Source organism: Epinephelus lanceolatus, chromosome 11 (genome assembly GCF_041903045.1).
Source record: "Epinephelus lanceolatus isolate andai-2023 chromosome 11, ASM4190304v1, whole genome shotgun sequence".
Classification (NCBI taxonomy): domain Eukaryota; kingdom Metazoa; phylum Chordata; class Actinopteri; order Perciformes; family Serranidae; genus Epinephelus; species Epinephelus lanceolatus.
In genome coordinates, this window is record NC_135744.1 from 14,721,847 (window position 1) to 14,743,578 (window position 21,732).

The window sequence follows — 21,732 nt, forward strand, 5'->3', positions numbered from 1 at the left end:
TGGCACTTTGAGCACCACAAGCCAATCACTATGTAGTTCTGTTTCATTCAAGAGAATGCAGACATCTCTACGGTTGGATATCAGATATCTCTAACACTCTGCAACCCACACCAAAACAATCTAGATTGATACATAGCACTACAGGTGAGAAGAAACATATGTATTTTTGATTTTGGGGTAAACTGTCCCTTTAAAGCCACACTCATAGGACTGCAGGGATGGCAATGTCAGTTTGTCAGCCACTTTGGCTCAGTCTGTAATATCTCAGCAACTATTGCCATAAAATTTTGTGCAGAAATTTCTGTTCCCTGTAGGATGATTTGCAATAACTTTGCAGCAACTTTGACTCTTAATTCACTGCCATTATCTGCTCAAAATTTCAATTTGTTCAATACTTTTTGTTGAGTTTGTGCTCAAAAAATGTGAGAAATTCTGTCATATTTTTGACGATATTAAGTCTTTCATTATTTGTGACAGAGAGAATATAGTTTAAGAGTTTTATATATAACTGCCTTAACAGTGACCCCTCTAGATCTCAGCTCTGTGTGTTTCTCTGACACTTTAAAGCAATGCAATTTATTAGCAATTCAGTCAGATGCATTATCTTACTTTTGAATGAATCTCAAAGGGGAGTTTCTGCTATCACCAGCTTTAGCTTTGGTCTATTATGGATTACGTGGCTGAATAATGCAATGCAAGATGGGAAAAGAGGATATTGGCACTGAAAAAGAGTCTTCATTACAACTTTACAGCAACAAACACTAGCAGGCTTTAGAGCAAGGCTTCTGTTGGTTGATATTCATATAGGATATTCTAAATATGACTTTCTGAAGGAGTTTCACATGTATTATTAGTCACAGTGGAATAGGGCAAACAGTCACGTTTTTTTTCTTGTTGTACCCCCAATTTCTACATGTCATAGTGAGTTACAGAAGTATACTGCTGCCACCACGAGAAAAGATGTTCTCATAAATGAACATAATAAATAAAAAGTTTAAAATGTGTTTTTTATCTATTATAAACAGACATGAAGATGTTTTTTTCTAACTATGGACAGATACCTAATGGGATACTGTACACAAAATAACCACTTGTAAATCAGTAAGTCATGTTGTGTTACCTTGACTTTGTGGAGATGGGGAACATATTGATTTATTGATTGATTGAGGACCATGTTTTCTACAACTATATCAGAACATTTATTTACAAACTGTTGCACAGCTCGTGCTATAATCCAAGTGTCATTCATCCAGTCGTAGGCTCAGTACATTTTTCAAAACACTACAACATTTCAGAAAACACTACAACATTTTAGAAAACACTACAACATTTACACTACAACATTTTAAGAAACACATCATTTCAGAAAACAAAACAACATTTGATGAGGTCAAACAGGAAAAGAAAACACTGAAAACACTAAATTTTATAAAACACGACAACATTTTCCAAAAAACTGCAACATTGTAGAAAGCACACCATTTCAGAAAACACTACAATATTTTCCAAAACACTACAACATTTTCCAGATTACTACATTTCAGAAAACACAACATTTTAGAAAACACATTTTTGAAAATAAAACATTTCCCAAAACACTACATTTTAGAAAACACTACAACATTTACACTTCAACATTTTACGACACACAACATTTCAGAAAACAAAACAACATTTGTGAGGTCAAACCGGAAAAGAAAACACTGAAAACACTACATTTTAGAAAACACTACAACATTTTCCAAAAAACTGAAACATTATAGAAAGCACAACATTTCAGAAAACACTACAATATTTTAGAAAACACTACATTTTCCAAAGCACTACATCACTTTCCAAAACACTACAACATTTTAAGAAACACACAATTTCAGAAAACAAAACAACATTTGATGAGGTCAAACAGGAAAAGAAAACACTGAAAACACTAAATTTTAGAAAACACGACAACATTTTCCAAAAAACGGCAACATTGTAGAAAACACATTTTTGAAAATAAAACATTTCCCAAAACACTACATTTTAGAAAGCACTACATTTCCCAAAACACCACAACATTTTAGAAAACAAAACAACATTTGAGGTCAAACAGAAAAAGGCAAAAACTTTTTAACAGTTATTCCTTGTTGCTGCTTGGATGCACTGTTTTTCACTCTGCGACAAATGGAAGAACTTCTTCTTCTGTTTGATTTCTGGTCTGAATGCCTTATGGAATGTTTTTGCTGTTGTTAAATGTGGTCCCCATTAATTCAATTAATGAATTAATGTTTTCCGTGGAAGTATGCATGTAAAACAAAATTTTCTTTACAAATTCATGGTAACACAGCACAACTAATTGATCAACAAATGGTCACTTTGTGGGTGAAGTATTCCTTTAAATGTTATTGTGGTGTATTGGATTATCTGTAAATGAGGAAACACCAGGTTGAGAATTTATTCAAAAAATAATGTAACACTGCACAACAAACCCTTTAAAACTTCAAGGCCATGCCAATGTGAAAATATTCAGTCACCTCTGTAATGGCTCCATTGTTGCTAGGATTAATTTACTCCACTCAGGATTATGAATTTGAAAAACTGCAGCTGTTTATTTTCAGTTAATGACAAAATGCTAAACAGTCAGTGTATGATCCATTGTAATGTGCCACCCACCAGGGCTCTATAAAACCATTCACTGCTCAGTAAAACACATTAAAAGGTACACAAAACATCAATAATGGAACAATACAAATTTGTGAGCACCTCTGTAGTTACTCGACAAAACACATAAATCTTTAACAGGTGAAGGCAGTGGAAAGTGATGGGAAACAGATAAAATGCTTTGTTGATTTCTACAGTTGTGAATGTTATGTGCACCTCTGGCACACACAAAGGCGCTGCAGGCTGCAGTGTCTTCTGTTTGGACTGGGTCTTTTTCATTTTTATAGCCACACATAAAACGTACGCTTCTTTTAAAAATGACATACTGACTTATCTTGTTATAATCTAATTGTGGATAATACCCTTGACACACTAGGCCGCCTTTAAACATGCCAGCTATGTTACTGCTGTAAAAGAGACACTAAAGGCAACAGTCCACTAGTGACACTATCAGAGACTTATTGTGGAGTCTGATCACTAAACTGACCAATGGGATCATCTGCCACAAATTCTGTATGTCATATCTTTGAGCTTCCCTCTGACACACAGATTAACTGCACTGCCTCCTTCAAATCCTCACCGAGAGGGATTCCACTGTTTGAAGTGGTCAGGCCATACAAGGATCTTGACCTTTTCCTGGCTGCCTCCAGCCGTCAGTCAGCTGTACTAACACAGCATTCACATGGCAAGCAGCTTGGTTGAAGGCTTGTTCTGTTCTCAGAGATCGTGGTTGAAATGACAGGCTCCAGTCATTTTACGCATTAAATTAATCTTAAAAAACATGTCACAGATTTTGACTTTGATGTTGTCTTTTGTTCAGTGGCGTTACCAATAGGGCTTCAGATAAAGCTGTTTATGTATCTTTTTTTAAGGAAGAAGGACAACTAGACTATTTGAAGAACAATGAATTACCTTGCATGTTTAGATATATAACACATTAATACAGGATTGTTGTGGAACTCAAAATGGTTACTGGTATTAGTCTGCCTGCTCCCACCAAAACATGACCACATATGTCAAATGTGTAATGAGCTTATTTTGACCCATGCTTACATTTATTGTTAGGCGCTGGCTTTTAGTGACTGTAGTAATAATTACAGGAGAAAAGGAGGTGACGTGACATAGCATGAAAAGCTCTGAAGTGCACGTAATGTCATACAAATGTCAAAGAAGAGTGGGTGGGAGGGGTGTTGGATGGGTCACAAAAGCACAGGACTTTCACTCAGGAGACAGGAGTTCAGATCCTGAAGTCAAGGTTGACTTCCTTTAATAACAAAGTAGTCTAGTATGCTTGTATGTGTAGCATGCTATGCCAGTGACATATGTGCAGTCTGGCAAGTGACTTATATGACATTACATTTGTGACAAAAATACTTATTTAATGTCAAACCACGATCCATCCATCCATTTTCATCTGCTTATCTGAGGCCAGGTCCCTTGCTCATGCTGCCTTTGCATTTTTACACAGACCAGCTTCAACCCGTGGTGTGACATATAACATATGCGTCAGCAACACTTTATACAAAATAATATTGGCATAACCTGGCAATAACCATCATTTACCATCCCTGTTACACGGCAGCTGATCTCGTCCTGTGCTCGGAGGTTAAGGATCTCCTTGAACTCATTGTTTTCCCAATTTGCAGACTGCTGTTGGTCTTCTTTGAGTTAGCTGCTAACTGCTAGCAGCTACTTTTTAAATCTCCTGCAGTGGGTCACACGCATAACACGTGGTCATAACACCACACCTGTGCCCCCCATGAACCCGTCCTGCCTACTGCCCCATGTATATAGTCATCGTTTTGTGGCTGTTACTGCCACCAATGTTGGCTTAAAGGTGAGGCGACTCCGTTCCCCCATTCCACGATTGTACCTTTTATACAGAGCGGCGAGGCAGCATAACAGCATGGAAATCCTGCCTTGCAGAGGCAGTGTAAAAGGGGCAATTGTAAGCACTAACATCAGAGAACATGGCAACACTACGACTGCAAGCATGCTCAGTCGACCATGAAGCTGGTCTGTAAACTGTTATGGATGTTTAAAATGGATAGTTTAAGTGTTAATTTCACCACTCGCATTTCTCTTTCAAATAAGTTTGACAAACCTGGGCTTTTGGTAAATAATGTGATCATCTGGCCACTTGTGTTTCTTGCCCTGCTCGACCTATTTTGCTATGCTATTCACGCTGCCTCATACATATCAACTGCATCTTTACATTGTATATAGCCTGTGGCCATTAATATGGTAAAGAACGCCCTGATATGTAATATTGCTGTACTAGTACACTTGTTCATAAAGATTACTCAGAAATCAACTCCTCACACAATCAGACGTGCTCACACGCATCTGTGAAAACATGCAATCAGACAGGACTGCCTGCAATCAGACATTGGCAAAACACAAACACAGTCTCTCACTTTCTGTCTCTCTCTCTCTCTCTCTCTCTCTCTCTCTCTCTCTCTCACACACACACACACACACACACACACATAAAGGCTCAGGCCCAGTGCACAAAAGATTTGTTATTTTATCAGCAGGAGCCACACCAACAAAAAAAGGAGAAAATGATTATATGCTGTTCACTAAGCATGCTGTCACATACACATGTTCCTCGAAATGTCAAAGGGAAATTATTATCTCTGGATTGGTTGTGGCGATCACAAGCAGAGGAGAGAGCAGAACGGCACGCAGCTGTTAAGTATACGAATTAAGAAAATATACCATACTGTATAAGATTACTGTATGTTGCATCATGTTTCTGATTGAGACAGGGTATGAATAAATGTATTTTTAACAGTAGGACTTATAAAAGATGCAGTGCTAGTGCTATTACTACTAATAACACCACAGGGAGCGGCAGGGTGGGGAAAAAAGATACATTGACAGACTGATGCCCAAATTAATATTTGATATTTTCAGCAACCCTTTTATCCTTCAATCCTGTGGACAAGTGATTTGTTATTTACAAAATAAAATCCACAAATAAAATTGATGTCAGCCTGACAGTGGGTTTGATTTCCTGATGAAATCTTTCTCAATGTCATGCTGGCCATCTGTGTGACCTGACTTATTATGCATACATTTCTTATTGAATCAAATGGAAACATGCAGCTGTTAGCCTAGGCGAATGGAACATGGCTTTTTTTTCTTCTTTCCATTGCAGCCTTAGTGAATTTGGGGCCTGAGGCTAGCTTTGTACGGTGCGGTTTGGAGTGTCATTGTCTGACAACTTTAATCTGGGATTGGCTGCTTCGACTTTTTGACATGGATGGCCGAGGGCTGAAATCCAGCCCCCTCTTCAGTGCCATGGGCCAAATGTGTTAGTGAAAAAAAGTTGGAAACACCAGAGGTGCACGACACCGGCTAAAACTTAAAAGATACACTTTGACAACTTTAGCCACATCTATTTGTATTTGTCAAAGCATGAAGGGCTGTACAGCATTACACTGCACAATACTGGACAACTACATTTACCACCATAAAACAGCACTCAGGCAAACTACTAGCAAGAAAAAAAACATCTATTTTTTAAATTTTGTTCTTGATTAGTTTAAATTTAAAAAGCAAAAATAAAAAAAATAAGATTATTCCACAGCATGTTTGTAGAATTGAGGTAATACTGGATAGTTTTGGCCCCATGTAAAGACAGATGCTGGTATTTGTGCAAGTTTTACCTGCTTGTTACACATCATGTATATTTTATTGTTTTAAATTGGTTTTTATTTTGTTTGTGTTTGTTTGTTTGTTTTTGTTGTTTCTAAAGTACACCATCATTCTGTTGCCTTCCAGATAGCCATTGTTTTTCTGTTCTTACAGTCCATGATGATAATGGACTTTCAGTACACTACAGCCCAGTTGCCACAAGAAACTTTTGGCATTGTACATTCCTGCTAACCACAGATATGTTATGTTTGTGTGTTTCATACTTACATCAACATTTCTAAAGTGATGTAGCTTTGATTAGATGTACATGAGCTGACTGTCATTGGGAGGAGGAGATGGCGAATGGCATGACACCAGATCGAGATGGCTGCCAAGCTGCAGACCACTGTAGACTGCTGTTAGAGACCAACAAACAATAAAACTGACATTGTGACATTTGCAGCGGCAGGTGTGCCACCAAATGGATATTTTAAGCCAACACATGACCTTTTCCTAACTATTTCCAAGTGTATTTTGTGCATAAACATAACCACATGTTCGCACAAGAAACGTAAAGTTTCAGCTATCGCTGTTAAGCAGTCCAGCCCGTTCTCATTTCGAAGCTGTCAAATACGACCCCTTGGGCATTGATTCCTGCATCACACACCGACAAAACCAACACATTTTTCATTCAAATCTCGTCACATATCAACGTTTGGTCATGGACTTTTAACGTCGAGATTTGATGTGCACTGGGTGCAGTGCATTGGTTGTCGATGTTCTGGGATGCTGTGTCAACTTAGCCAGTTACATGCATTGTCTGTTTTAAAAATACATTTCCATTTTCACAGGAAATTTACAGTTTGCATACAGTCACTTTCAAAATAAAAGCACTACGTTGGTACTATTGGACATTTTTTTCTTCAATAACAAATGTAGGAGGTTTTGTTTTGCAAACACATGCACATGGTTGGGTTTAGGCAACAAAAGAATATGGTTGGTTATAGGAAAAAAGAACAGGGTCTGGCTTTACAATCTTACAGGATTCGAACATAGGCCTCCCCAGTGAAAGTGGATGGTTGTTGGACCCATCCACCACCCCTCCTGCCTGCCCTACTTGCCCTACAAACTACCGCCGCTTTAACTTTCACTGTTGTCCTGCCATATTTCCCCCTTTCAGGTACCGTCACACAATAATGATGAAACAGGCATCTTTTTTTTGTCAGGCTTCAGTTTATAACTCCACCAGACAAAACCGTAATTTAAAGAGGGGTGGTCGAAGGGTCCAACAACACTGGACTTTCACCCAGGAGGCTGCTGTTCACTTCCCATGTAAATGCTGAGCCAAACTGTGATGTTATTCTAAACCTAGCCTTGTGCGTTTCTTGCACAGTTAAATAAATGTAAATACGCTGTGTTTTACCAGCGTTGTAAGTTTATTTTAAAAAAGACTGAATGCATCTAATGAGCAGAAACTGTACATTTCCTGCGAAAAAATGAAGTGTATTTTCAAAGACACAATGCATGTAACAGGCGTAAAATGACACGGCGTTCCAGAGCGCCAACAACAGATGCACCCAGGAAGTCTAGCACATATATGTAGACGTGAAAGTTCACTTATCAAATGGTGATATGTGACGAGTTGGGAGTAAGAATGTGTTAAGCAGTCACTTTGAAACTAAATTTTGTGGAATCTAGTCAAGCACTTACAGTGTATTTCAACAGTTTTTGAAGTCTCTGCAAGCAACTGGGTGATGATGGTGTAACTCTGTAGAAAATCAAACAGACTAAATGGTCCTTCATGTGTAATCATATTTACCTTCTCAAGTTGCTTTGAAATGAAGAAAACCCAGCACCATGAGGATGTACAAAGACATGTTTAGTGTGCTTTGGAAAACAGAAATTTAAAGAACTGTATTTTGTCATTGTCATTGAACAATAACTCTCTAGCAATGAAACCCTTCTGTAATCAAATAATATTTTCCAGCAGCTGCTGGTGGTTGCTTGTGTTGCCTGAGAACAGGAGGCCAATAATGCAGTGATTTATTCCTTTTCTTGACTGCGCCGTGGTCTAGATTGATGCAGATTATCGTAGCATTCCCACCTACCAGACAGTATACTGCTTGGGAGATTGGAAAGATGTGCACTTCAAAGCTTTGCTGAATGAGTAACTGAGCTAGACGTGTGCCTCCTAATGTCTTCATGGCTCCTCTGACTGATTGACACCGACATACAGCACGTTGGATATTCTTCTTTTCCCAGCTGTTTGCTCAGAGTATGCTGTTCATCTCTTCATCTGTCCAGTGGACAAATGCATATGTGACAGCGCCTTTGTGTTTGTGTGTGAATGCCCACGCTCATTTGTGATGGAAAAAGGCAAAATAAGTGATAGATTTAAACATTTGGAGGAAATGCATTAAGTGCAGCTCAGACTAGCAATTATATATTACTCCCACCATCTCTGATGTGTCATTATCATAATGTCTATTTCAGTTATGTGAGTTTATCTTCTAGTGTACTCATGCTGACGTGCAAGACTGTCAGCTGTAACTAAGTGCATCTCACTGAAAGCTTCGACGTGAGCGCTTTGTTTGAAGGTAGTGTATTGTTAGTCCCGTCCTCCTGCCCCTCAGCTGGTTAACTTGATGCTCCCACACTTGTCACACGTCTCGATGAGCTGTCTCTCATGAAAAGACTTATAAGCAGCTTCCATAAAGGCTTCACAGGTATTGAAGAAGCACAGTCAGTTCACTTGCATTCAAAAATATCAACAGTGAGCTCCACCTTGTATTTCACAGGGCCGGAGAGGACATGTGTGGCTGTTTGTCAGTTTTCTGGCGCTCATGAAATATTTATCCTCTGATCACAAGGAAATGTTCTGACTTTATTTTGAATTGAAAAATCTGATCATGGTTGCAACTGTTTGTTATATTGAGAAAGTGTCAGTAACATTATGTCAGGTCACTGAAGGTACCCTGTGTAGCTAAATTGTTTCTCAGCAAAACATAGTGTTTGTCCTCGTACACATGCCAGCAGAAGATGAGATTTTCCCATCTGGAAACCAGTTTTTCAAGCTGGCATATTTGGTCTGACTTAATAGTGACACACATATGGTGGTGATCTGCACTGATGATGACTTCATGATGATGATTTTTTTTTTTTTTTTTTACCTAATATTTATAATCATGATTTTTGTCTGGTCATTGTATTAACTTTTGTTTTAAAAAACCGAATTGTTTTGCTTTTATGATCTACGGATGTATCGCTGCTTGTTTTTTCTAACTGTGTCTTGTAAGGTGTCCATCAGTGCTCTGAAAGGTGCCAAAAAATAAGATGCATTATTATTATTATTTATACAAAACAAGGATTAGAACTTTTCTCTTACCTACAATTAGTGGTCAGAAACTCAATGGGGTACCTTCAAATAAGAATATTTTTTTACCCTTCCTTTAAAACCTCCTTTACTCTATTGTCGTAAACCTTACTTTGAGAGTTACAACTCAGCTTAACAACAAGTCATTATCCATATATCATGGTCACATCCGTTCTCATTCTGAAGTCGGTAAATACCGCTGCTTGGTCAGTGATCACTGTGTCAGACACTGACAAGAAAAGGCATCCTCTGGTGGCAATATAATGTGTCACCGGGTGGCATCAGTTTAGAACGCCACCAGAAAACAACATAACTTAAAGAGCTGGAAAGACCCAATAGGGTGGGCGGAAGAGGTGATGGATGGGTTAAACAAGTACCGGACTTTCACAGAAGTGAAGACCCTAACCCCTAACATGTTGAGCTAAACCATGATTTTTTTTCTCAACCTAACCATGTGCTTTTGTTGCCTAAACCTAACCACTTGATTTTGTAGCATAAGGAAACCAATGCACCCAGGCTTAAAATACCCAGTTTTGGTGGCACAGTTGCCGCCATTTGATCAGTGATTTCCATGTCAGTCACAGACGAGAAAAGCCATCCTTTTAAGGCGGTATGATACACCCCTGGATGGCATCAGTTTGAAACACAGCTGCGCTGAAAAACAACATAACTTAAGGACCTGTAAAGTGCCTATGGGGCGGGCAGGAGGGGGTGGTGGATGGGTCCAACAAACACAGGACTTTCACCCAAGAGTCCACTGTTTGCTTCCCGTATAAATGTAGAACTAAACCATGATGTTTTTTTCTAAATCTAACTAAATGCTTTTGTTGTTGAAACTTAACCACGGACATTTGTTGCACAAGGAAATAAATGTAAATACAAGGTGTTGTAAGTATATTTAAAAACAGACTGTATGCATCTAATAAGCAGAAACTGTACACTTCCTGTGTATTATGAAAAGACACAATGTATGTAATAGGTGTAAATTGACATGTTGTCCCAGAATGTCAACAACCGATGCACCCAGGATATCTAACATGTCAATTATAAACTTTAAAAGTCCCCTGAACAAGCAGTGATTCATCATGTGAAAATATGTTGCATGGTGACATCCAAATTGCTGTATTTGGCATAGATGGATGTCTAGTGACGTAGCAAATATCACACTGTGTTGTCTGTCGTTTATTAATACTTTAAAGTGATAAATGTTTGCACCTAGAATAAGGTATTAATGCAGAAAGGCAAGTTCCCTTTCATTCTCAAATAGCTAACTCTACTTAATTTTCAATAGAAGCAATCCCCTGACCAAGTTAGGGCTTCAGATGTGCAGATAATGACCATAAACAGCACAAATTACTGGATCACAATCAATTAATGGCAAATTAATTTACTCTGATAATCGTCAGTCTCCAGTGCAAAATAAAAGTTAATTAAAAAATATTAAAATTACCAATAACTGAGCAACACCCACACTGTAACTGAAGTTAAAGTAGTATACCAGCTTGTCTGCAGTGTTAATATTCTTAACAAAGAATCATGTACTGCACTGAAGGCTCATTTCGACTTCCTTTCTGTATGAAAATAGACATGACATATGACAAAAGCACTGAGTACGGACACAAGGCTTAGTCCATGTCCTTATATGCATCTGACATTGTACCTAAATGAGCATCAAGTATGCAGTAATTTGATTGATGTCAGTTTAAAATCTCACCTCATACCAAAAATGTAACTTTGACAAAAATGTGGACTTGGTTCACTGTAATGAATTACATGATCTAAGCAAGTTTCAATGATAAACATATTCATTATTTAGTAATTTACATATGAAATTAATTGAAACCTGTGGATAAGTGACACTGTAAAGATAATTCAATACATTTTCTGGAACCATGCTTCTGTTGTTGTATGTAATTGATAGTAAATGGACTAAATCACTGGTTTGTTCCTTTAAGGGAAAAAGTTTTTGTGATGGTACCCATAGGTCATATTCCATAGACAGCAGGTTATACAATGAAAGGTCGTCCGATAATAAACTGTTCCAGTTATAGGCTTTGGCCCTCTTTTTTTTTTCCCTTTGTTTTTCAAAGTGGCACTTCGACCCACCTCCCCCTCAAGACTTTCATGCCAAAACTGCTCTTTGAAATGTTAAAAAAAGCTTCATGTTGCAGCTTTAAACAGCCTTCTCCCACCACAGTGTCAGAAGTGCTTTTCTGTAGCACCTCTGACAGTGTCCTAGGTGGCCACGGCACATGGTTGTTGTTGGCCATTAATTAGTGTAAAGCCCACCGCCTCCCCGTACCATCTTCCAGCGTGTCAGAGTTGTTTATTTAGCACAACAGGAACAATTAAGCAGCTGACAAGGCAGCCGCCGTTTGAAGTCCTTCGCACTACCTCCACTGGCTTAAAACACAACTTAGCGGACACCTTGCAGCACCCTGCTGCTGCCTTGTAACCTTCAGCGGATGCCTTGAAATGCATTTTGTAGTATGTTAGCGTATTATCATAACCAGATGCCCACCCTACCGCCCACCTCTGCACATGTTTGAGGTTCACTTCTGAATATTAAAGACAGCAAGGTTCATTTATTTAGGGCTGTGTTTGGGCCACCAAGGGATGCTCATTTGAATCTCGTTTGTTAAGCTGTCTATCCTTATCTGTCAGCATCAGAGGATGCAATTTCTGTCTTCCCACCTCATCCTCCTTGTCTCCTAAATGGCAGGGATATTTAGAGGTGCTTGACAACTGAGGCATGCAAATTAGCAGTTGATGTTTCGTGAGTTCTTTTAGTTTCTTTTGCTTTAACCCCCCCCAATCCTGAGTCAGTCCTTTTAGCCTCATTGTGAGAAGATATTATTTGTGATGCTATTTTTGCAGCTATGTAGGAGGAAAGTGTAAGGGGGAATTACAACCACTTTAACCATAAGTTTTCTCTTATCCTCAATTGCAAGCTTGGCAAAACAATAGCCTCTTTATGATCTGGTGTATTTTAGAAGAGTATCCAACCCCAAGTTAGAGCCTGTTTATAATGCTGTCATATTTAGTCGGTGTGAGACTGAATTTAAACTCATCAAAAGCAACACTGGCAGTAGACAATGTGATCTCAACGGTATGCTTGAAATGACCATGACCTCAAGTGCCTATTACATGGTGGTGACACAAATTGTGTTAAAGTCATGTGGTGGCAGCACGGTTGGGTTTAGGTACCAGAACTACTTGGTTAGGTTTAGAAAAAGAATGGGTGTTTGGTTGTTACGTACGTGACGCAAGAACGATGTAAAGTGACATAAGCACATCATGAAACGTTTTGTAACTATTTAATGGAAGTAATTACATTAGGTGTAAAGAAGTCTATGTTGGCCTGTTGTCTCACATGGGACATGAACAGCACTCTCCTGGGCGATAGTCCATTGTTTGTTGACCCACCCACTGCCCCAAACTCCGTACATGGACTTAATTGATTTTTATGTTGTCTTCACACCAAATGCGATACAAATTTTTGCGTCACGTTTCTCTTGCGTGAATAAGCGTATGACGCAAAATGCTACTTGCTTCATTCGCTCTACTTAATTTGTGTACTTCGCGTCATGCGCATCACATCCATCGAATTCACGTCTAATCGTGTCTTACTTTTTTGAATAAGGGCCAGATTAGATAATGTAAAAGTACCTGGGCAGCTGCTTCTTGCATCAAACTGGTCAGAAAAATCAAAGAAAGCAGAAAAAAAACATACAAATTATACAAATGCAACTTTTTCAACTTTTATCAAAAAAGTATTTAACTTTCCACCGCTCCTGAAAGTGGTGTCCCATGCTGTTGATGTTACCCTTCTTGGTTGAAGGGCTGTGTGTTGGCAAGAATCTGGCAATACCATGTGTTACATGATACAGGGGTTACAATTCAATATATTGGAGTGGGAGAGGCAAATGAACCACTGAGGGGATCAAAAGTGATCTAGCTTGATCAACCAATATTGTGTAGTGGTAGCATAGTATATTTTGAACAACAAACCGTGAGCGTAAAATCGGTCCACGGGCCAAGACTTTGGACGTGCCTGGCCTATGGGTCATAACATTATTGAACCAGGTAATTCATGAGTCAACCATGACAAAGGATTGTGATTAACTTTCTCTTGGCACTATTTCTGTGGTGTCGAACGTATTTTCAACACAATACATGCCACCACAGCGTAATGCCCTGTTCAGAGGTTGTGGTCATTTCATGTATTTCTGTGAGACCCATTTGGAGCAAAGGCTGAATCCACTGAGAGCATCAAATGTCAGGACTGGGCTTACAATGCAACTACTCAGATTACACAGCATCAGACTGAAAATGGCCTGATCTGACATATGTGGGGCGTCAGGAACAGTTTTATCCTGTATAGTGCGTCATAGTGTAATTCTCATTCCCTGTCCTGTCTCGCTGCATCACAAAGCACTAATGGAAAGGGAAGGACATGGATTTTTTTTTTTTTTTTCCTTCTCTTGCCTATGGTAGTTGGATAACATCTAAAACAAGCTTGCTGACATACCTAATCCTTTGGACATCACACAGGCTGTGAAAAGCACAAGCAGTTGCTCAGTTTGTTTCTTCTTTTAGTCTGACATGTGTCTCAGCCAAGTCACAGAAATGACTTTAAGTATGTGTGCTTATTCTATAGCCCCTTTTCCATAGAGATGTGCTATAAGGCTGCGACTAAGTCCCTTCTTTATGCTGCCTTTGCATTTCTGCACGGGACCAAATGCATCATTCTGCTCCAGTGTGCGGTTTTAAATAGTATGCCGCCATCGCAGAAACAAAAGAAGTGTGACGGGCTTGACGTTTTTCACAACAGTGTCAGCCTCTCGTGTGATATAAAACATACATGTCGGCAGTGCTTTATAAATAATTACAGTGGCAGAAACATGACAATAAATATATTTACTGCCCCTGTTATATGGTGATGATCTTGTCCTCTGCCTGAAGGGTAAGGAACTCCCAGACCTCATTGTTTTTCCCAATTTGTGGACGTTTTCAGCCACTGTTCTTCCTTTTTGAGTTAGCTGCTAACTGCTAGCAGCTATTTTTTAAATTAAATCTCCTGTGGTGGGTCATGCACAAAACATGTCTTCAAAATGTTGCATCCATCCTGCCCATAGTCCAATCTTGCCAGCTGTCCTGTTTATACAGACATAGTTTTGCCGCTGTTGCTACCTCCCATGGTGACTTAAAGGTGAGACAACTCTGTCCTCCCATTCTGTAGTGGTACCCTATATACAGAACAGTGAGGCGGCATAACGGCGCAATATTCCCGCCTCAACAGGCAGTGTAAAAGAGGCTTATACGTGACTCTGTGGCTGATACCCTAAATTGTTGATTTGACCTTTCACTTTGACTGCCTGTTCGTGTTTTTCCATATCCTTGCAGCCTAGAGCATATGTGTGCGCTGTATCTCATCAGAAAAATATTGTGCTGGGGACCAACATAAGTAGCAGCCACCACTGCTGAGCTGCCAGGTGCTGGTGTTGTGGCGATCATTTAAAACAAAACAAACCAAAGCCACTCAAGGCATACCATCAACCTCGACAATGGATGCAACCCCAAAGCAAAGTCTGAGATGTTATTACTGTAGTTTTTCAAATCAAAATAGCATACAGCTACAAAGAATCCATTTTTCATTCGTCAGGCAAAGATATTGTTTGTGAAACAAGGAAGTGCAGCAATCTAAGTTGCGGCTGATGAACGATGACGGCCGTGACCAATTTTTCTCAGCCCACAGGCTCGTACTGTTTCTCTGGTCACTCAGATCTATTTATTCCGGTGGACACGCATTAAAGGGTTTTGGTCCGCCACCTGCTGCACGTTGACACTCATTAAATGTTATATTACATCAACAACACTTACTCAAGAAAGGAGAGTTAGAGGACTTCTGTTCCTTCTGTTGTGCAGAAGAAGCAGAGTTTTAAAGACAAAACATTTGCAGAGCTTATTGAATCCACTGACTTTATGCAAGTGTCCTCACGCATTGTCTGCAGAGCTTGTGATCAATTGTTGCAGATGTCTTTAGCTTATATCTGCTTTTCTCTTCTTTTATATCAATCAACTTCAATGTCTAGAACAGGTAAAATTACCCTGTTATTTCCTGTAAGCAGAGTACATAAATAAATGGAAAAGTATATGTACTTCTGTGTAGTACAGATGTTTTATTCTGCTCTCCTATTCTATTAATCCTCTCACGATGTCTCTCATTTATCTTGGGACCCCTTGGGGGGCCCTGAGTGACAGATTGAGAAACACTGTCCTATCAATATCCATTAATATTCTTTGGAGATATCCTTTGCTATTGAGTTAGATGTTCTACCTGGTTTTGTGCTCTGAATTTGTTGCCGCTGTGCTCTGTCATTTAACAAAACTGTCACATTTGAAAATGGCCAGATAGAAATTATTGTCTCTCCACAATCTTTTGGGTCGTCTCTTTGTTTAGCCCTGATTTGATTTATATTACTTGCTATCATGGAGACAGATAGACAACCCTTACTGGGTATGTTTTTACTGTCTTCCTGTTGTACTGTGTTCTTTTTAATCCCATGTGTGCTGATCATTTCTGTAGTCATGCCTCTGTCCTGTTTTCCATTAATACACCTGACAGCCCTTATGTGCTTATGTGAAAGCATTATATGCTATGTAGGAATCTGTCTTTTACTTTATTTCAACCCAATCGCAAGAATAAAAGTTGGCATTGTACCATTCATATCTTACATTGTTACATTGTACATTATTATGTAGCTAATACATTGAAACTTTATGTTTCCTTATGTTTTAACTGTGCTGTGATCAACATGTGGTTAGGTTTCAGCACAAAAAGCACTTGGTTATGGTTTGGAAAAGATTGTGTTTGCGCTTAAAATACCCAGTTTTGGTGGCACCATCCTGGCTAGTAACACAGCACTGTCTCAGTGAAAAACAACCACCATTCATGACACTATCCCGGCAAGTGACACAGTGATGTCTCAGTAAAAAAACAATAGTTTTGGCTATTGGCTTTAACAGGGGTCTGCAAGTTGGCAAGCATCTCACCCATGTCATGCCATCCACCATCTTCCTCCAACTTTAGATACGTTGTTATGATATATTCAAAATATTTAAAGATAACTTTATGGGTTTGTAGAAACATACAATGCCAACATTTTCCTCTGGTGACTGGGCTTTTTATTTTGTACCCTCGAAAAGACCTTTTTTTTGTATCACATATCTCTATTGATTCTGAACATAATACATCACTCTTTCTAAAATGGTTTGGTTGCATCTTTCAAGTCTTCCTCAAAACATCTTCCCTGCCTCTCAATGAACTCTGAGCCTTCTTTTCTCTGTTGTATATTTTATGTAATTGTCATGAACATGAGGATTGAATTTGAGTTTTTCCGGAGTAAAATACATTCTCATAAGTCAGTTATATTGGATCAATTTAAGTCTACACTTAATAGTTAAGTTTTGTGCTTGATAGTGGGTCTTTTTTTCCGTTCCTGTCCTGTAATATCTGTCTGAATGCCCTCTGTCCACACAATTCATTTGTAATGACGATTTTGTAGACACATTTACCAGTTTTCGGTAGGAGATCTTCCTTTTAGCATCGTGGTCTGAATATTCAAGTACTTCAATGATACAGTATACCAAAGAGGACATTAATATGACTGAATCTTAGAGCAAATTAAACTCTATATTTGGAAAATATATTGAACAAATGATCTTGAGGGATCCTAAATTTATCTTCAACATTTTCAAAGGACATGAGGATGTTATCTCTATAAAGGCCTGAGATCTTCTTTAATCCCCTCTGAGCCCAGGGCCTAAATCCAGGCTCTGCTTTACCTGGTGTAAATAATGTGTTACCCCAAATGGGAGAAAACTGTGATAACCCTGTTGGTTTCCTAAACATATCTTGTGATTCATACCAAGGTGTAATTGTGGTTTTAACAGAAGGATTAGCTGTGTTCTGCTTAACCCTGCAGAGAGTGACAGGGTAAAGATGCGTATCAAGAGTCCTCTGGCAGTGTCTGGACCCATGGTAGATTGGAAGGGTCAGAGAACCAGGGAAAGGCCGATCTAAGCTGGGCTGCTCTAAAATACCAAAAAAGGTTGGGTAGCTGGAGCCACCCTCTATTATATGGTAAATATAGTAGTGTTAAGCAACATCTTGATGATTCAGAAATACTCTTACCAAAACATGGAGGTATCTTGAAAGTCCTCTGACACTGTGTAGACCTATAGTAGATCGGATGGGTCAGAGAACTAGAAAAAGGCCAATCTAAGCTGGGATGCCCTAAAATACCAAAAAAGGTTGGGTAGCCGGAGCCACCCCCTATTAAATGGTAGATAAAGCTACATCTCAATCATTCAAAAAGACTCTTGCTAAAACAGGAGGGTGTCTTGAAAGGCCCTCAGTCACTGTCTGGACCAATGGTAGATTGGAAGGATCAAAGAACCAAGAAAAGGCTGATCTAAGCTGAGCTGCCCTGAAATACCATAAAAGGTTGGGTAGCCGGAGCCACCCCATTATATGGTAGATAAAGCTACATCTCAATCATTCAGAAAGACTCTTGCTAAAACAGGAGGGTGTCTTGAAAGGCCCTCAGTCACTGTCTGGACCAATGGTAGATTGGAAGGATCAAAGAACCAGGAAAAGGCTGATCTAAGCTGAGCTGCCCTGAAATACCTAAACATGTTGGGTAGCTGGAGCCACCCCCTATTATATGGTAGATAAAGCTACATCTCAATCATTCAAAAAAGACACTTGCTAAAACAGGAGGGTGTCTTGAAAGGCCCCCAGGCACTGTCTGGACCAATGGTAGATTGGAAGGATCAGAGAACCAGGAAAAGGCTGATCTAAGCTGAGCTGCCCTGACATACCATAAAAGGTTGGGTGGCTGGAAACAGCCTCTATCATATGGTAGATATAGCAGTGTTATGCTATATCTGAATCATTCAAAAAGACTCTTGCTAAAAGATGGAGGTGTCTTGAAAAAAAGGCTTGCTACTCTTATCAGAACTGCAATTGCTTTGGGTTTCTCTTGCTTTTTTGGATTAACCAATACACCTGTGGTAATGTATGTGTTCTTTTCTTTGTCCTGTCCAGTGGTGAGTCAGAACCTGGTGACAGATAATGTGTCGGTGGTGGAGGGCGAGATGGCGATCATCAGCTGCCGGGTGAAGAACAACGACGACTCTGTTATCCAGCTGCTCAACCCCAACAGACAGACAATTTACTTCAGAGACATGAGACGTGAGTATCAGGCATCATTATGAGTTACATTACTGTCATATGTTCTGTCATCTTTAATTAAGGTGTGTTCTTGTGTACTTAAGCGTGCTTTTAAAGTAAATTGATTTTGTTCTGACTAGAGGAAAACATCCATTAATACGTATATTTCGTTCAGACCCATCACTAAAGCAGCCAATTTTCGATTTTCTCCTTCATATTTCCACTGGCATTTGACAGTGGAAGAAAAATAAGATACAAATATGAACTTAACAGACTGGTGGGACTATTGTTGGTGTGCTGTTTTTGTTTGGCCTTGTTTCCCGTAAGTAGTTTTGATTTGTAGTTGTTTGTTCAGCATTTTGGCTGCCAATGCCAGAACACAGGGTCAGGGTTCGTTCCACTACAAAAATGTAACATCATTTAAAATGTAGGCAGTTAAGGCTTAATTAGCTCTCTGGTGTGACTACAGAGCTAACTAATCATCTTGAAATAATGTCTAAATGCTCCCAAGTTGTTATAACAAGAGGTTTTCTTATGTCTCCCATGTTTCTGTCATGGCACAAATGCAGCATTAGAACTAAGAAAGCTTTCACAACAGAACATATTTGACTTCACAATTTAAGTCCAGTTTCATTTTGAACTGGCATACCATCATCATGCTATCAGAGTGACTTTACAAAAACATTTAAATATATGGTCCAAGTATATTGTAAAAACAGAAATTCTTCTTTGTGACATCTATGTGTAAGGAAAACACAATCTCAGTGTTAAAAGTGCAAGAAAATCTTGTCCTTAGTAGAGCATCTAAGGAGCTATTATGAGTCTGTATGAGGAGAAAGTAGCTCGCCTGCACGAGAGAAATCATTCAGCACTGCCGTGTCTTTATGTGATTGATATGGTATGTGTGTAATTATAGTCTGAAGCCGTTTGATGTGATCAGATGACATGGAAATCAATCCCAGTGAGGCATTTATTTATGTCAGATTCGCTGGTTCATTTTGCAGGCAGTCATAAAATTAGACAGACTTTTGACATTTCATTTACATTTGGTAAAAAAAAATAACCCAAGAAGGAGTATGAAGACAAAGCTGATAAATTAAGCCAAATATCATAAAATGTGTTAAACCAAATCATGTGAACGGAGCCGGCAGTAAAGCTGCAAAACATTGATTAATATTCTCTTACTTTACTTGCACTTCCACGGAGCTGCATTAAGTTTGACCCACATGTCTGCAGCAGGATTAATACAGAATGAGGTTAATACAATCCACCAAACATGTTTCGCTTTCAGTGTGCCTGCTTTAATAAAAGCAGCTCATATCCCTAAACATTTAATGACCTGTTATGTTTATTCTTATCTTGCCCAATTATCATGTCACAGCTCTAATTAGCTGTGTTGAGCTGGACATTCTCTGCTCTGTTCTGTCTTGCCAGGTTTTGGTTTCTTTAATTATGCTTTTTAAACCCCTGAGTGTAGAATATTGAGTATAGCATATTGACCTCTGTAACTATATAACAATATTATGTTGTAAGTTCAAAATGTACAGAGGTTGATGTGATTCATTAAGAACTTTTACAGCCGTGTAGTTAATACAGCTCTCAAGAGTTTGCATCAGATCCTAACCCCGTCTGCTAAAATATTTTTTATTTGCAAATATTGTTTTCCCATAAAATGTGCTCCCTGCGGCTGCAGCATGATACATGTTTATGTTAAGGCAGATAAAGCACTGGGTTTGGTTAGTGAAAGGTTGTGGTCTTAGGGTGATGGTTAACCCTACCCCCCCTTAAATAAAACTACAAGACCCTAACATTAACCAAAGTTTTAATTAGACCAAACCAAACAACACATGGGATGCAGGACTATATAGATGAGCCTATCAGGCACAGGCCCAGGGGCCCAAAGTGTCAAGGCCCCCTCTGGCCTTAACCTGCAAAGTGTCACTCAAATTAACACATCCTGACCAGGAAGAAACTCAAAAGCCCCGCTTCCACTGAGCAGTCCAGTACGGTTCAGTTCACTTCGATTCAGTTCAGTTTAGTATGCATTTTTTCCATTTCCACTGTGAAAAGTTGTGGATGGTACCAATGGAACCGTTCTGTACTGTCCCCATTTTTGGTCCCCCCTCTGTTGGGGTACCTAGCACACAGATCTGGTACTAAAAGGTGGAGCTGTGAACACTGCAGTCTGTTGATTGGTCAATAGAGGACAGTCACTCTACTCAGTGCTGAGTTGTGGCTGGTTTTGAGGCTTATTATAAGTGTTTATATCATGGCAAGTCTAAAAACTAAAACTGTAAAATGAAAGGATGTTTTGCTTAAATTTCAGTATGACAACTTTGACCATTACTTTAGTTTTTATTGTCTCTCTTGGATGACATACACTTTTAGTAATGAGTGGATCTTCAAGCGTTTACATACCGCATTATGTGAACTGCGTATATTCTAATCCTCACTTAGAGAAAAAAAGCATCATGGAGCGCTGGCCGGCTTCACTTGCCTGAGAAGGATTAAATACACAAAGCTGCTGTTTTTAAATATCCTATCGAGACTCTCACGTACGGCCTGTTCTATTTTGTTCTGAAAGTATTGGGGTTCAGCCTCGTTCTGTGGACAATAAACAAGGTACGTACATTCCTCTGTGTCACCGGTGATGAGGAAATACAGCAAATACTGGACAGAGCAGTGAGTGACAACAACCCCGCCCACATTTAAAAGTACTGTTTGCAGTGGAAACACTGAACAGACCTAGGGTCTAGTTACCATGTCTGAAGTGTTACTGTTGGTTCCCAAAGTACGTACCGAAAGTGTTTGGTGGAAATGGGGCTAAAATGTCCACAAA

General features: G+C 39.2%; 1 protein-coding gene across 5 annotated transcripts in view; it reads left to right on the forward strand.

The window, feature by feature from the left end:
• cadm1a (cell adhesion molecule 1a) overlaps positions 1-21,732 on the forward strand; it is a 612,111-nt gene that overhangs the window by 437,008 nt on the left and 153,371 nt on the right. For all 5 annotated transcript variants that reach the window (XM_033638966.2, XM_033638931.2, XM_033638948.2 and 2 more), the window contains one exon: positions 18,768-18,914. In XM_033638966.2, coding sequence (XP_033494857.1) covers positions 18,768-18,914 — 147 coding nt within the window. The remainder of the gene's footprint in view (positions 1-18,767; positions 18,915-21,732) is intronic.